Source organism: Mytilus trossulus, unplaced genomic scaffold (assembly GCF_036588685.1).
Source record: "Mytilus trossulus isolate FHL-02 unplaced genomic scaffold, PNRI_Mtr1.1.1.hap1 h1tg000210l__unscaffolded, whole genome shotgun sequence".
In the NCBI taxonomy this organism is placed as follows: domain Eukaryota; kingdom Metazoa; phylum Mollusca; class Bivalvia; order Mytilida; family Mytilidae; genus Mytilus; species Mytilus trossulus.
Window position 1 is genome coordinate 3,405,607 of NW_026963310.1, and position 18,469 is coordinate 3,424,075.

Genomic DNA, 18,469 nt, shown 5'->3' on the forward strand with positions numbered 1-18,469 from the left:
AATTTCATCCTGTTGACAATAAATAAAATCGTTGTCTGAAATAAATATGACTTTTTGTCAAGCGTCGTATCATCTCCTTTAGTTTTTATTCAATCGTACTCCTCCATGAAGTCTGTATGTCCTTTTTTTTAGTTAATGACATACATGTATATATACATACGAGACTTTAGCTTTTTAAGGCATCCATGCTTAGTCTACAACTTGTCACCATTCCTTTTCACGCCAAGAATTTCATAAAGCTAGTGAAAGCAACGCTTTAAACAAAAAAAGTTGTCTATTAGTCAACTGGGTTGCAAAAATTGGTAGGGATGACACATATAAAGAGATTATGCTTTCGTGAGGCAAATTTGCGTGTAATGATCCTAGCATTGGCGGATCTAAATAGGGGGAGGGGCGGAACCCCCTTTTTTGGGCCGATCAATGCATTTGAATGGGGATATATAGCTGGACCCCCCTTTTTAAAATGGCTGGATCCGCCCCTGCCTAGTGAATGCAATTAATGAAAAAAAAAATACCAAACAGTGGCGGAACAAAAAGAAGGAGGACCTCCTTTTTTCTACGACCAATGCAATTAAATTGCGAGGTGTGGTTGGAACCCACCAAAAGTAATTAATAATCGTTGAAATATCAAGAAAGTCAAACACGCGTTACAAATAAAGTCAGATTTTCGTTTCAAGTTAGTATAAAGTAGATCCAAGTAGATTTGAGCCCAACCGAATAATCTTTTTTAATTCTTAAAGCACAAAATGTAAAGCATAGCCCCTTTTTACTCAGCACGGGATAATTGTTTCTTTTGAAGGATAAAATAAATAAACAATATTTTTTTATTGGTAAATATTTTTATTTGTTCATTTGCAAGATATACAAAAAAAATCCTTAACAATTACCTATTCGTAAGAGCGCTAACAAGCATCGCTCTATAACAAGTTCAGAAATTTTGACTTTTCTGTTGGCTTACTTAATTTCTCCTTCCAATTTCATTTCTCCTCCTTTGAGATATTTTAACGTTTAACCATTGTCTTTAAAGGTAATAACTTCAGCTGGTTATACATGTTTGCAATGTAGCTTAAATCAACTTACATGAGGAGCAATATTCCATCACATGCACTGTAATGATATATTGCCGAATTAGATCTCCTTCAGTTTCATGTTAAGCCACATATCAGTTTGGCAATTGTCGAGTTGCATGCTCGCCTCAATACGAGGTGTCGTAGCTACGATTGAAGACAATATGTTGTATGTATCCGACTATCCGTCATGCAAGCTAAAAGCTAGAGCCATCGGAAAAACTTGCGATAAAACTGTCCGTTCCAACTCATTTTGTTGAACAGAGGTCTCACTTTGCAACCATATAGCTAAATATACTAAATGGGTTTGGTCATTGCTGAAGGTCGTACATTGTCAGACAGTTTACATAATAGTCATTTGGTTTCTGGTGAATAGTTATCTAATGACAATCATACCACATCTCCTTATTTTTATTCAGAGTATGGCGGTATGTTTCCCTGTAGGCTTTTACCATCATAATCTCTCTGCATGCTGTTCCCGTCACCTCTGGTGGATATTTAAAGGTCGTGACTTACTAAGCTGTATGTTTTTTGTCATTGCTGAAGGTCGTACTTTTCCTGGAGTTGTTCACTTTATTTTGTGATACAATGGTTCTCATTGACAATTACATATCTCCCTATTTTTATACCAAGTATAACGGTAACTTTCCTATAGGCGGTTACCTATTGTTTTCAAGGTTAAAACCAGACTGATGTTCCGATGTTAATATGGAAATCCCTGGACGTTAAGCAGTCATCGATCAATCAATCAACTACTCTTTCAATCAATTCACATACATAATTTCTTAGATAAATATACATTAAATAAATTAATTTTCTAATTTAAATCAGTTCATAAATGATGGAAAAAAGAATAAAGATTGAACATTTAGAATACTAAGTGGTACAAAAAAAACCCAACACTTTTGAGAACTAGAATATGAAGAAATCACATAAATAAAATAGATAAATTGATGAAAAATCACTTCGTCCGTCAAGCAGCTTCAACTCTTAAAATTTAAGATTGACATTTATGAAACAATTGTTAAAACAGTTAAAAGGCGTTGAGAATATTTTGCTGATGGGGGTTCTCTAATTTCAACCCCAATCCCAAAAGCGTCAGGTGAAACAGAGGCAGATTTAGAGGGCAGGGTGCCCCCCCCCCCTAACCCTTTTTGGGAAAAAAATTAGTTGCTTATATAGGGAATCACTGAAGCGTGACTGGAGCGGCCCCTCTTAAGTCAATCACTTAAAAATTTCTGGATCCACCACTGTGAAAGTCGAGTTTTAATCAAAAGTTTCAAAGTTAATGTAAAACGATTGTAGGGACAGGGCATAATAATCTCCATGGAAGTGCGATGTATTGATAATGCAACTGTATAAAGAAATCATGGACCTAGCTACCAAAAGTGGCTCCCCAAAAAATAACCTAATCAATAACTAAACATTGTTTACCAGTGGCGGGTCCAGGTGTTGGATATTTTTAATGATCAATGCATTTCAAAGGGGACATATGGTTTGACCCCTCTTTTTATTCTGGGTTTGGTTGGGCACCCCTCTTTTCGAAAACGTCTGGATCCGCCCCCTTTTACGTTGTTGCAACTGGAAACAGCACACTGAAGACTATTTTTTCATACTTGCCTCTTTTGCAGGCAATATTTTTATGTAGATGAAGACTGGCAAAAAATTGAAGTCTTATAGAATTTTAACCCAATTTAGACACAAACCACATCAAAATTAAAAGAATTACTGTAAATTCAGAAATTATTGCGAGGTTTTTATTATTGCGAATAATGCGACTGAGTTGTAAACGCAATAATTAAATCTCGCATTTTGTAATATTTTAACTGAATTAAGCATTACTTTTCTCAAAATCGTAAAAATTAAAATCGCATTCAAGTGTAAAATGACAAAATCGCAACAATAAATGCATGCAATAATTTGTGAATTTACAGTAGTTGAATTATATCATGTTTATTAAAGTTATCAGAGGATATTTAACCAATACCCATAAATTATCCAAATTATTAGCCATATTTTCTGACCAGTTAAAAATTAGTCCTCTTAGGCCAAGGACTGTAAACATATTTTGTAGTCTACAGTAATTGACATTAGATAACAAATTCCTAAAAATATCCAATGGAAAAGAACAAAATGAGACTATAGATATATGTTTGGTTCTTCTGATCAGCAGATCTAATTAAAGAACCTTTTTAAGCGCACATTTTCGAAATCTGCCAGTAATTACTTTTCTGTTTGATTTAGTAGAAGACCTTGAACTTTAACTGGACACCTCAAAATACACAAATGAACCATTTTTAGATTTAATTGACATATCTTCAATAGCAAGGTTGCAATGTAGTAACTGATCGACTTTGCAGAACTTCAATACCAAAATGGCGGATAAAAAAGGTCAAGAAGATCACTCCTTAAAATTCTGTCATTGTTGAAGATCATTATGCACTTGCTTTAATGCATGTGAACCTCTCGGCTATTGAAAATGCGCTATGGAGTTATTTTTTGTAAATAGTTTATAAAAAAAATAAAAACATTTTCTGTTCAATTCAAATTTTCCATTAAAAATCTATACTTTTTATAGGTAGATTATGAAGATTAAACACATGTAGTATCTGCTCTTAGTAAAAAAAAATCATTTCCTATACATGTTTATGTATAGCAGTGTAACACAACATGCAAACTTGAATCATGACGGTATTTAGGGCACATTCAATATTGCTTCTATGGTACCCCCTTAATCCAATTTGGACAAGCTAACATTAGACCTATACCATAATATCAACTTAATTTTTTGTATATCCTAAGGTTCAAAATTCAAACTTATTTAAAAAATATGAAATTACAGGATATACATGTATTATTCTTTGAACCAAATATACACTTTTCTATATAATTATGAGTAAATCGGTAAACTAAGACAGATAAAAAATGACCTTACGGCCTAATTTGAAAATTAATCTTATAATCAATACAATTGTTACCCATATCACAAACTTTGTATGTATTTAGCAAATACAAAAGACAATTTCTCAGAAAATTACAATACTTTAGAGATTTTTAGACTATTAAACGATCTTTGAGCATTTGCACATTGATGACTAAAAAATATTTGATGACCTCTTACATGACGACTGGATGCCATTTTTATGCATGAAGGTTGTGCGATTTTAAGACGACTGGATGCCATTTTGACCAATAGACGACTGGATGCCATTTTTATGCATGAAGGTTGTCCAATTTTTAGACGACTGGATGCCATTTTTTTTTGGCATGAAGGTTATCTCATATATGACCTTTAGACGACTGGATGCCACTATTTTTGCATTAATGTCATCTCATGACCTTTAGACAACTGGATGTCACTTTTAGTGCATGAAGGTTGTCTCTCATGTATAACCTTAAGACGACTGAATACCAATTTTATGCATGAAACTTTTCAGCAAAGCCTTTTGCTGTGAAGAACAGCTTTCATCTGCAAGATGCCAGATCATAACAACTTCATTGTTGAATTTTTACCTTTCTCCTACCTCAGAGACGGACGGATATTCACTTTGATATTATCAGATATTGTTCGTCTCATTGTCTTGCAAGTTATATACTTCCAATCAAAGGAGTACTCATAAGAAGTACTTGCAAAATCTCTGAAAGGACTTGAGTTCGCAGTGTTTCCCCAAATGCTTTGAGTTTATATACATATTCCACAAGATATTAACCTTTTTTTCCTCTTTTCATTTCCACATGGATTTCCTTTGAATCATGCATGATATTAGCTGCCTCATTTTAGTATTCATTTAGTCTCATTAGCATAGGCTTTTCTATTGCTTTTTTCTGCAATCATCAATTATTTCTTACAGTCTATGGTAGCAGGCCCCATTCCTGATTAACAGCCCAGAGTAGTTAGTGAAAATGACACACTCTCAATTTCGCAACTTTTCAAATTGCCATAGTAACTTAATTCATGATCAACATACCATAATCAGTTTGTAAGTTGTTGGTGTAAGCTCACATTTGATACCAGTTTATATACCATCCTTTCCTACTTCATTAATCCCCTTTACCATTTAAAATCTTGTTTTACTGACAAATGGAGTCTAGTATGCTCATATGTTTGTATGAATACATGTAGCAAATTATTTTATCCTAATCACAAATTTTCCCCGAATAGCTTGAATAATGACATATGCTCATTATAAAGTACTTATGTATCCATGTATATTTGGCTTAAATTTTCGAAGTATATCAAAGTTCCCATGTCTTAACTTGTTACTTGCATAGTTCCTTTCATAATGTTCATTGTTTAAAGTGTTTTCGGAGCACCTCTTGACTCCCGAGATGATTCAGAATTTGACTCCTTTCCGTCAAACTGGTAGTTCTTTAGTATACATATACATACACAGTGAAAAACACACATTTTGTACACTTACTACCTTTTTATGACAGGCATGTGTAACTGATTCAATTTCTACTGGCATTTAATTTATCCAAATATTAAAAAAAATAATAATCTTAAGGTGGTACCCAACAACTTGAATAAAACAAATTTGGCTCGTTTATTTTTCATAAAATTTTTGACAAAGTATTTAATACTTTGACCCTTTGACAAAAATATAAATATTTGAAAATTTGAAACATCAATTTATCAGAAACACTGCACTAGTTATATAGCAGTTTGACAAACACTAATTCTGATCAAAAACACAAAGTAATTTAAACATTTTACAGAGTTATCTCCCTGTAGTGTTAGGTACCACCTTAAACAAAAAATTGTTTTCAGTAAAAACAAACATATTTTTGATGTACATTAACAGGCATAAAATTTATGCATGTTTTATTTTTAAATATTTATAGAATTTAAGAGTATTGAAATTTTCATGTATGTGCTTTTATTACCAAAAATGCCCACTTTACACCAAATTCCAGAAAATTCAGTAAATAAATCAAATTTCAACAAAATTTTAACAGAATCAGTTGCACTAGACATTTACCATCATACACAGACGTGCAATGTTTGGAGCCGCCATTACTCACCAAACTTGTCTGCTGACATGTAACCATGACAACAGGATGAAGATCCATCACTCTACTCAGGCCACATCTCTGAACTGTCAGGCTACATGCTATTAGCTTTTTTAAGGATATATTACAAATCTTACATCATGTACATTTTAATTAACAATTCTCTGTTGCTGTAAAAAAACAAGCAAACATAAGATAAATATATACATAAATAACAGTTATAAATATAAATCTTATAAAAAAAACATAACGATGAAACAAACAACAAATATGAACACATATATATGTATATCACATGTCAAAATGTGGAAAATTCAATATTAACAATAATTTACAAATATTGCACTTAACATTGTATGAACTTAAGGAATTCAAATGCTTGTTTTCAAAACAAGGAAACAGCCTGAGATGATTTGTACCACATGGGACAATAGGTCCCTTTTTTAGCAAGTTTTTAAATTGATACAGTTAAGTCTTAGATTTTCAAAATCTCTACCAACTTTATTTTATTGGCAATTTGTGTTTTCTAAATCGTAGATGGCAACAAATCTATACAATCTCAAATTGACACAGCCACCGCTCTCACTGCATTTACCACATTCTACTTTACAATGTATGGAGTACCAGTCAATATTAAATTTAGACTTTTACAAGACGTACTCTGTTGTATGGTTGTCGTCTAATATAATATATAGTTCTTAAATATTATGAAATACCCATCATTTCGCCCATAGCTTGACAAATAAATGTCATGAATGTGTGTTTCAAATGTCAGATGTACATTGTACCTTGTGAATTAGTGACCTTAAAGATTGCTCAACATGTTTTTAGGTTAGCACATGTGTGACTTCATATGCTAGATTTTACTGTGCCGAGTATGAGTATGACCATTGAGTTATTGCATATTCATGACATTTCATGTATTTGGAGATGGCCCAGAATTGAAACAATCACACCAGTTATACTGGAATACTTACCAATTTATTTATAACAAAACAGTTTACCACTAAATGGCAAGAAAATTCCCCTCTTCCCCCCTTGTTTATTAATTCTTAAAAAGTATTAAACTTCCCTCACAACAACTGATCTAAAAAGTCATCCATATTCTGGAGACAACTAGTACTCGAGTTCTCTATGGCCGACAGGTCAAGTGAATCTGGATTGTCAGAAGGCAATGGAATGTCTAGAGCACTGTACAAATTCTCTAAAATGTCATTTTCATGATTTCCCACGTTCATCTTTGGGCTGGATCTTGTCGAATTATTAGCTGAAGATGGGACCAATAAAGGTGGTCGGATTTGTTGTTTAAATCGCTTCACGGTAATAAAATTGTTCACAGAGTTTTTCCTTTTTGACGGATATAAAATTTCACTCTTCATACTGTATGCTGGACTAGAAGGACGGCTGGACTTGGGTGTAGTCGATGGTGTTGAAGCCTGGGTAGATACTGAAGTAGGTGTCAGTACAGGGGTGGACAACTGGTACCCACTGAATGTCTTATGTTTATTAAAGGTTCTCCAAGAAGGTAATTGTGAGGAAAGACTTGTATTTGAACACCTAGACTGACTTCGACTCTCAGAAGATGACTTAAGAACATCTAATATTGGTTTATTTCCTATCTGTTTTTCGTATTTCATTTGTATTCCTTGCTTGACTGTTCCCTTTTCTTGTATCTTTGACGATAGTGAGTAGTTGGATAAAGTAGAAGTTCCACATGTCCTTTTAGAACTACTTGATGTTACAGACTCAACTTTATCATTGCTGAATGTTTGAGTATAGCCATTAGTGGATTTAATATAGCCATTAGAGGATTTAGTGTGGCCATTAGTGGATTTAATGTTGCCGTTAGTTGATGCACTTGAATTAGTTGACTGTTTCTTTAATGTTTCTTTGTCACTACTCTCTGATGACCTAGAAATACTATCTCTACGTTTTGCACTAACGGAACCCAAGTCGTACATTCTTCCGTTGTCTTGACTACTCAGTATTTGATATCTATTACGGACAGTTACTATAGTGGACTTTGAACTCCCTTTAAGAGGCTGACACATTTTACCTCTATACTTTTCCTCAGTTAACTTCAACTTGTCAACTGGTTTCCATTGATCATTTATTTCTGTTGATTTTGATGTTTGAACTTCTGTACCACATGACTTTGAATACTGAACTTCTGTCCCACATGACTTTGAATACTGAACTTCTGTACCACATGACTTTGAATACTGAACTTCTGTGCCACATGACTTTGAATACTGAACTTCTGTGCCACATGACTTTGTCGTTTGAACCTCCCTGCCACATGACTTTGAGGACTGAACTTTTGTGCCATCTGACTTTAAGGAATGAACTTCAGTGCCACATGACTTTGCCGACTGAACTTCTGTGCCACATGGCTTCAATGTTTTAACTTTCGTATTACATGTCTTTAATGTCTTAACTTTTTTATCACATGACTTTGCGGACTGAACTTTTGTGCCACACAAATTTGTTGTCAGAATGTCTTTATCACAAGACTTCGATCTTTGAGCATTTTTTTCATTAACTTTTGTTATTCTTGCCATCAGTGACATCACTTCTGATTTAGGCTTCCATAATCTTGCAAGTGCTTCTCTTCGTCCCTCTACCGACATTTCTGGTGATGGACTTGCATCTGTTTCAGTCTTTTTAGCAAAAACAACATTAGAATTTTCTGATATATTTTTCAAAACATTTTTAATGATTCTTTCTGATTTTTCCTCAGGAGGCTCATTAGCCAACAGTTTCTTCTCAATGCGCAATGCTCTAACTTCTTGCACATTCTTCTGTTCTACAACACGCTTAACTTTACTTTTTGTTGTTGATTTCTTGCTTTTACCAAGCAACAGGCTTGGAGCTTTCTTGCTGTTACCATTGACATCCCCATTAACCCACGTCTCAGCGTCTTTAGTAGCTGCTTGTGTAAAATTTAAATTTGTCTCATTTATAGAGATAGTTTTTTCTTTAGGTTTTAAATCAAATTGTTCTACTGAATTTACCGATTTATTATGCACCAAGTTTGATTGTAAAGATGTGGAAACTGAGCATTTTCCATTCTGACCTCGTGCATCTTCAGTAAAACAATGTAAATTACTAGACAGGTCTGTCGTGAAGCAGGACACAGGATGATTCCCATTTAGAACCCCTCTGTCCGTGATCGCTTGTTTCTTACCGTTAATAATGTTAGTTGATGTATTTACACTAGGTCGTGACTTAACTACGGATTGACTAGACTCTTGAATAGATTCCCACATGACTATATGTATCTGACTGGAATCCATATCTGGCTGTTGTGACTCAAATCTACAGATAGGTGACTTTAAATCATCAAACTCCATCCATCTATTGTCTGAAAATACACAGAGAATTATAATGAACTTAAGTTAAATGTCAACTTGTAACACATTGGATAATTACATTCATGACATTATAAACACTTTTATTTAGTCATTTATTTCTGATTAAAGTAACAAAAGCTTTGAAAAAATGTACACCTACGGTTAATAATAAACTGAAATAAAGATGTGAATTCATGTTCATAATTCTTTTTTAATAGTGGCTATATTAATTAATTAGTAATAATAGCAGGCAGAAATAATGTCAAACTTAAATGTTGTGTCAATGATTATAATAAACAGAGCTCCAGATAAGAATTCATAAATTGGGGTTTTTACCCACCATTTTCTTATATAATTGGGTGATAAAGTTTTTTAATTGCATTATCAATTCCAATTCACCCCTCAGGTTAATATCAAATTGGGTTTTTCACCACCAAGCTCCTTAATGTATTGGGTTTTTTCATCGACACAATATTGAATATTTAGGCAATATCAACCCCATTTTTTTCCATCTTAAATTAATATGTTTCTGTCTTTGTTTAGCTCTTTCATTTTGTTGAGGGTTATGGTTAGGGTTATTTGCTAGCTGTTTTATTTGGTTTATTCACTGAGGAGCAATTGTAGGATTAATTTATGTCCCGTTTCAAACCTTTTGCCAGTTTTGTATTTTCTCACAAAAAAGGATATGTGAATTCACAGGCACTTGTCTTATACCTTTATATGATAAATTCTGAGATTCGATATACATAAATCTTGGTTTAGTTGTCTTTTATTAGAACTTTTGGTTTCTGATGCTTTATCATTTCATAATTGATTTGGCCATTCACTTTTTCCAATTGAATTCGTTATTGAAGAAACCCTGTGTTTATTAGCAATGTTTTCGTTATGCTATGACATACGCCCGTGCGTTCGATGGACGCTTCCTAAAAACACTGGCTGAATCTTGTTATCATTATAACTTTCCCTCAGTTCTCCAAAGAAGCCGAAAACATGCTTCTATTCAATATTTTAACTGGACATACACTTTCATTTTAATTCAATGTATGTTATGAAAAATCCCGAGCAATGCGAAAAAAATATAACAACATGACACACGCTAATTGAATAAACACAGAGAAGATCGAAATGTTTACAAAAACATGTGTACCTATTGAGCAACGGAAAACTCAAACAGGGACCCATTTCAGCTACTTGATGCAGGGATCTATTTTTAGATTGACTGGAAATTTCCAATTATAAATATTATAAAAACAGTTTACGCGACGACTGTAAACAGATAAGGGTAAATAACACAAACGGTAGCCAATAAAAGGGTTGAGAACTCATGGTTTTGGCATATAATTGGGTTTTCTGTTGAATTAATTGGGTTGTTGAACCCTTCAAAGGACAATTGCATTGGGTTTTCTATAATTTGTATTGCGTGATCACGCAAATACGCAGCTTATCTGGAGCTCTGTAATAAAGTTTAAAAAAAAAAGACTTTATTGAGCCCTGTTGTTTTAAAGAAGATTTCGAAAAAGATTAATAAACTGATACCGATAGTTACTATACGGTTACCAATATAGTTATTTTAACGCGAATCATAGTGTATGCACATTTGTCTTTTGTTGAGCATAGGTTGAATTATAGTAGTCTTTTTGTGTTTTGGGGTTACTGTGTTATTTATGTCTTTTTCACATTCTGTTGTATTTTAAAAATAAAACCCCCATCCCCACAGCAAAAAAACCAAGAGAACAAAATCAACTTCCAAACAAAATGTGTTCTTTATTTGTACATTCAGCTTTAACCAAAAATCATGATCATCGTGATCATATTTCATTTTTAAATATCCAAAATTTTTCATTTTCTTTAAAATTCACAATACATGTAGCTATATATTCATAAATGTATTTCAAATATGAAATATTAAGCATGTATTAACTTTTTTAGGATGAATTTCATTCCAAGATTAACACAAATGGGAGACAACTCATGTTTTGTTAAGAAGCAAGTACTGTTTGAAGATGCAATTATAACATATATACCTTTAATACGTCTTATCCATGTCACAAAATGGTCAGGGTCATTTCTATACTGTACAAAACCAGTCACACTGTATTTCAAGGCAGTATGCCAGAACTCAAGTTTTTTAAAGTTGTTATGTGGCAACCCTTCAGAAAAATGTAGCAGTAACACTCCAGGCAACCTGCAATTAAAAATGTAGATTAAACATAACTCAATAAATGAAATATGTATCATCATGATCATGTGTTTATAACTGTATAAGATCTTTTCTTAATGTTTTGTCTTTTTTGTTGCTAATTGGTCATCTATGCAAAAGGTAGCTAAAATCTCACATCAAAGGAAAATAATGTGCATTGGGAATCTTATTATATCATATGCATGGTTGAAATCTAAAATTCTAAATAAATGTTTACTGGCGGATTGTAAAATAAACAGATAGATAAGTTTAGATATATGACAAATTAAGTTGAGTTATTTCCCTTAGTAAGTCAATATTTAACAACTAAACCAACACATGCAACATAACAAAGTATTAGACTGTTAGGGACTTTTTTTTTGTAATTCCCTTTTTGTGATACATTTGTACTATAAACAATATAAATCTTAAAGGTGGTACAACTATAACCTGAATTAATAAAGGCTAATGTTAAATAAAATGTATGTTCATATAAAAACAATGAGAAACAATTTTATGCTTTAAACAGGCCCATGTTTCGCCAAATTTTTATCAGAATCTTAGGTGTATTACTTGTTTAATTTCAATATTCTCCTTTGATTTTCAGCATTACACTGGAAACATGACCGTAGAAAACAGGGTTCTTTCATGGTGAAATTCTGCTCCATAGCTGGCAATGTTGGAAGAACTTTCTTGTACCGATCGGTTTGTTGGTAGCCACATGCGTCACATGACAACATGAAGTCATATTCTACCGAGAACTCTCTCTCAATGTGTACATTGTCCTTGACCATTAATGGTATAGCTAAAACCGGACTGTCATTTTTACCTTTCACACATTGCAAGCGTGGCTGCATCTTTTTCCATATATTTTCTCGAGTGTCTCTCAATAATGTGAATGCCTTTTTATAATTTTCTTGTTCGTCCAAAGGCAACATAGATAAAAAGTCTTTTGAGCAACTAAGACCTGCACCAGTCTTGATTGTGTCGGTATTCATTTTACATATTTCTTTGAGCATCTCTGTATTAGGGGAGTCCACAACAGCATCAGAATCGGATTCCTCAGGATCAGAAAACAGTCTACCAGATCTGGTCCTAGAAGCTACTTCTAATTGATTTTTCGTTGTTTTCTGGCGATATTTGTTTATCAGCTGACAAGCCTGCTCATAAGCTTTGAATAATGTTACCAAAATGGTATGGGATAAGTCTACATTCTCATTTTCAACTTCAACTTTCCTGATTGCTTTACTATGAACAAATAAACAAAGTACAACATCCAACCAACAAAGAGCCTCTTCATTTTGCCATTGTGGAAAATATTTGAAAATGTCTAAAGTTGGAAACTTTTTCTCTGGAACGCAAGGTAGTTGTTTGTCTTTAGTATCTGGAAGTTTTTGCTTTTTATCTTCTGGTAAGGATTTCTTCATTATCTTAGATTTTTCTTCTTTCAGTTTTGTTATTTTTCTTCTGCCTTTTCCATTCCCCTCAACCAAGAAATAAGTAGTGTGCTCACCAAGAACTGGAGAGTCTGAAGTGTCGATTTCAATTTCCTGAGATATTACATTGTCACTAACATTGTCTGAAGCCACTGTCTTTACACCATTAGTGTTGCATGTATCATTGGCTTGCAATGGTTTTATACCATTGATTTCCTGAGTGTTCTTTATATTTTCGGAACTTCCTATGTTTGACCTTACGGGAATAAAAGGCGAAGATGGTGCTGGCATTATTTCAGAACAACTGGAGTCTTTTGAAATAGGTGAAACTGCTCGCAATTCTGATAAATTTAAGTTAGGTGAAACTGTTGACTTTGATATCTTAGGTGCTGTAAGTTGATTCAAAAACGCAAAATCGTCTGAACTAAAATGAACATCTATAACTTCCGTCACTTCTGAGGTGTCAATTTCCATTCCACAATTGGGCGATATGAATGTATCTTGTGACTGAGTGGAACTTGAATTCAACGACTGAAAATTTTCAGACGGTAACAGATGAACACATTCTGTGGTTGAAGATGAAATACAAGTGGATTTCTGTTGTGATTGGACTGGTTCAAAGCCAGGTGAGGTTGTTCTGATTGCCTTTGACGGTGGAAATCGTCCAAACTTTTCTACAGCTAGAGATGGCGGAATGAAATTGTTAGATTGTGAAAAGGCCGAGACCGGTTGTGGTCTGATTATGTTTCTACTGGCTTGGGATGAAGAAGTCAATGGTGTTGGTCTGATGATGTTTCTAGGGGCCTGAGATGACGAAATCAATGGTTGTGGTCTAATGGTGTTTCTAGGGGCTTGAGATGACAAAGTCAATGGCTGTGGTCGGGGTACATATGTATTTGGATTAGCTGAGAATATAGGTGGCCGTAATGTTGACTGTCTATGCATGGACTTCCTTCTATGTGGGACAGGTACATCTTCAAACTTCCTGTAAACAACCTTGTCCAAGCCAATGGGATAATTGCACTGTAACAGAAGAACAATATTAGACTGTGAATACAGGTATAATCTAACTGAAGAAAGGTTCTTATATTATATTGTAATTACAAACATGTACAATCTATTTATACCTAAAATAAACAATTCAAACACATAAATTGAAGGTTTTTTTTGTGTGTCTTTTTTTTTTTTTTTTTTTAGAAAAATCACTTATTTGGCTTAAAAATCTCTTTTCATCACCAGTGATATTGCTGTATTTTTTCAAAACTACCTCTACTGTTTTTTATTGGGAAAAATGCATATTTTTTAATGAAATTGGGAAATTTGTATATTTTATTCTAAACCCAGCTCCGATTTTTTGCTGACCTTTGCTGTCTTTTTTGTACTGTTTTTTTCATGTATATTTTGGTTGTCAGACATTTTCAACCTGAAAGGTACTTTTCGGAGAGGGGAAAGAAACAAAAGCAATGATGGTACGTAATGCATTGAAACCCACGTGTTACAAACACCATAATGATTTGATCAGAAAACCAGATCTCAAAAGTGCTTTCTTATATCAAAATAATAACATGAATACAATATTTACAAACATTACTACCAATGCCATCACTGTTTGGGGAAAATGTAAAACTTTTTGGGAGGAATTTTAAGCCATTTTTTTTACAGTAAATTGGGATTTTTTTCTAGGAGAAAAAGCCGAATGTCGGATGTAATTTGTGGCAAACAATATCACTGATCACATTTGCCAACTTAATTTTTTTTTATCATAAATCATTTTCATATATACAGCTTCTGTAAACCAATTAAGTCACATGCCTGTGCTTCAGTGTTTGTTGCTGTTTATCATATATGTTTATGTATATTAATCAGGCAATTCCAATTCAGTTTTCTCGCTACATTGAAGACCTGTAAGTGTTGGTGACCTTTCTGCTGTTGTCTTTACCATGGTCGGGGTTGCTGTCTCTTTGACACATTCCCCATTTCCATTGGCAATTTTTTTCTTTTTTGTTTTGTTTTAAATTTTGTCATTGTTGGGGCATTTTAAAGCTTGCTGAGGTGTGAATTTTTCTCTTTGATAAAGTTGGAATGCAGGGATGGAAATTGGTATAAGCCCAGAACCACAATTGGTCCTTATACAATGTACATGTAACTTGATCTAGATTACTAATTTGAAATAAGTTCTAGTGTCGATTGAGTAACTACAACCTATATATACATTTGTTTGGCCTTATGATATTGACTTACAGCTTCATCCTCACACAGCTTGACAGCTTCTTCAAGGTTAATCTGGTATACTTTGAGCTTGCTTGGTTTGCCTACACTAGCACAGATCCCACACCACTCTATAGCCTTATCCAGCATCTGTAATAGAAAGTGTAAATCTTTATTAAACACTAGAGAAATTGAAAACAATAATTGAGTCACTATTAGCAATTCAAGTCCATTATAAGGTGTAATCAAAATTATATTCATGAGTAATGTTTGCATAAGCCAGAAAAATATTGTTTTCACCAATTCCAGGTCATGCTTAAAATGGGCAAGGCTTGAATGGTGTTACAATGTATGTAATATACAACATATATATATAACCCCTTTAAACCTTTTGACATTAGCAATACAATGATAAACATGGTATGAGGGTTATTCGTGTCGTGCAATTTGATTTTTTTCATCCAGTTAAAGCTATCTGGTACCCTGTTTGAACAATGCATCATGCATGATACTTTTTAATGAGACCCGAACATTGTTGAAACTATTTAACTAGGGTTGTTTACACTTTCATAAATACTTCAAACAAAATATTTTTTTAACTTAAATTTGAATTTTGAAAAAAGTGGATCATAATCTATCAAAGTTTACTAATGATCGCTTTCTAAAGTTTTTCTTCCCTCAGCTCACTATGGAAGACCTCTATTTTTCAGAAGCCTGATGACCCGAACAGGAAGTTGTATAAATGCAGACGCGGATTAAGGGAGGGCCCGGGCCCCTGTTTTGAGAAAAAAATTTGGTTGATTACACAGGAAATCACTGAAGCATGACGGGATTGGCCCCCTTCTGAGGCAGCCAGATAGCCCCCACTTGAGAAAATTTCTAGATCCGCCACTGAAATGACTGATTTGAATAATTAGCGATAACTTGTGTATTATTGAAGACCTCTGACTAATCACAGTAAATTTTTAACCAATTTGGCTCTAATGATAGCCAAAAATGACCATTTGATGCCTGACGTTAAAGGGCAATACTACCCTCGTTAGTCAGGAGGCTCTGGCCTTTGTAAGTCTTGACTCTTGTATTTCTTTTATTATTTTTTTTGGTGTGTTTCAAAATGCAGTGTACATGTGACATCCATTTTTCCAAAGTTATTTTTTTCAGTAGGTGCAATTTGGGTACTGTGACATTTAATTTTTATATCATACACACGATAAATCTTGTGGTGTAACAGGATCTATGTAACCAAGAAATTGACAATGGAAATGGGGAATGTGCTAGAGAGAAAACAACCCAACCAAAGAGCAGATAATTTTAATTTAAAAAGTCTTGTTTTTATTTTGCATTATCCACATACTTTCTTGATGTTCAGACACCTTAGCATTTATATATGGTAAACACAAAATGTTTAATGTACTCGTCTTTCAGAAAAATCATAGTAACCATTGTTTTACAGGTGTCCGATCAATAACAATGGGGTGTCTGAATACCAGCATGACATGCCCCCCCTTATTTTGACAAATGCGATTTAACTAGTTTAAGCAGATCAAGTATAAGAAAGTTTTAGATTCGTCATTGTTTCAATCATCGATAACTTAATCAATGATCTTATTATGATAACCAACCACCAAGAAGTGAGACAAGGAAGGCGTTCTCAGTCAAATGATAAATTCACGACTTGTCAGAACAAGTCAATCACTGATATCTATGACAATAACATAAATATGTGTCAGGAGATATACTGTACCATTTCACAATTCAGATGTGATCAATAAAACACATATTTCTAGTAAATATTTGTGCCGCCAATGCTTATCCACGCACATGTAAGCGGCCATTCATAATCGTACTGCATACATCGCAATGTATTCTGGGAAAATATTTGGCTTTCGCGACGTTTCGGCCATATATCACTTCGGCCTTTGTCAGTTTGCCAGTTTTGACTGTAAATGATTAGCGTATTATCAGGTTAAGTCGACTCGGATTTGTAAAGTTGTAAAGAAAACAACTCTCTTCTTTAAATATTTTAATTAAAAAAGATTCAATCTGTTTTGTTCATTTACTCTTCACTGACCTTTGTGAAATATTTACTCTTTTAACCATTTTATACTTACATAAGGCCAAATTAAAACAAAAAGAAGTATGTTTCCTATTATATTTTTTAGCAAAAAAACATAGTTTAAATAAAATGATTTGTTTTTCCTTTTTCACTAACCACTGTTGAAGTCAGATTGTCCTTCCCATAAACTCAATGTAAAAAAAAATCCCTATACATATACTTACCCTAAAAAAAAATCAATGATGACATGTAATAGGAAACGCACATATTTCTTTTCTTTATTGCATAGATAAAAGTTTATTTTGTTTTGCAAGTTTTAAAATTGAAACATCTAAAAAGCGAAATAAGTAAAATGCAATTTTTATAGATTGGTTAAGTATTTTAGTCATACTATAAAGTTAAAACCAATTTTTTGCGTATTTTAGAATTTTAAAATTCTAAATATTGGTCGAAGTTTTTAAAAAAAATTCAAAGATTTGTAATATTGATAAATTTTAAACTTTTTGATCCAAAATAAATAAAACTACATTTTAAAAAAAAATTAAATTGTTCAATGTGACGATTCGAACTTGGAACTATTTGTCTAGCTAATAACCTATATAACATGTATAAATAGCACTCTTGTTCGCAAAATATATATATCTCATTTACAATTAAATGTTACAGATCTTCATTGCAGGTCTTTGTATGCACATTGTACTGAACGTTGTGGATTGTATCATGATTCTTTTTTTAACAGACATCGCTGCTTTTTTTGCTTGAAGAAGATATGGTTTAAAATACTTAATCTTTATTTCTCCTGGTTCAGGGGCGGATCCAGCCATTTTAAAAAGGGGGGTTCCTAACCCAGGACAAATGGGGGGTTCCAATTACATGTCCCCATTCAAATGCATTGATCGTCCCAAAAAAGGGGGCCCAACCCCCGGAACCCCCCTCTGGATCCGCGCCTGTGGTTTGATATATCTTTTGTGATAATGGTTTTTTTTCAAAACTCTTTATGATAAATGATCATAAATTAAGGTTGTTTAATGAGTTGCCTTTTAAATATTTTTTTTGTTTACTCTGTCTTGCTGGAATTTTTTTCCGTATTCATGCATGTATTTCAATCATGCACAATATATAAGCCCAGTACAGGGGCGGATCCAGCCATTTTGAAA

General features: G+C 33.4%; 1 protein-coding gene across 1 annotated transcript; it reads right to left on the reverse strand.

Annotated features, from left to right (window-relative positions):
- Positions 1-7,039: 7,039 nt before the first annotated feature.
- Positions 7,040-17,110, reverse strand: LOC134701007 (SUMO-specific isopeptidase USPL1-like). Its single transcript, XM_063562155.1, has 5 exons — positions 17,001-17,110; positions 15,290-15,406; positions 12,186-14,071; positions 11,458-11,618; positions 7,040-9,444 (listed from the first exon to the last, which is right to left on the reverse strand). The coding sequence occupies exons 1-5, from the start codon at positions 17,001-17,003 to the stop codon at positions 7,154-7,156; spliced, it is 4,458 nt and encodes a 1,485-aa protein (XP_063418225.1). The 5' UTR covers positions 17,004-17,110; the 3' UTR covers positions 7,040-7,153.
- Positions 17,111-18,469: the final 1,359 nt, after the last annotated feature.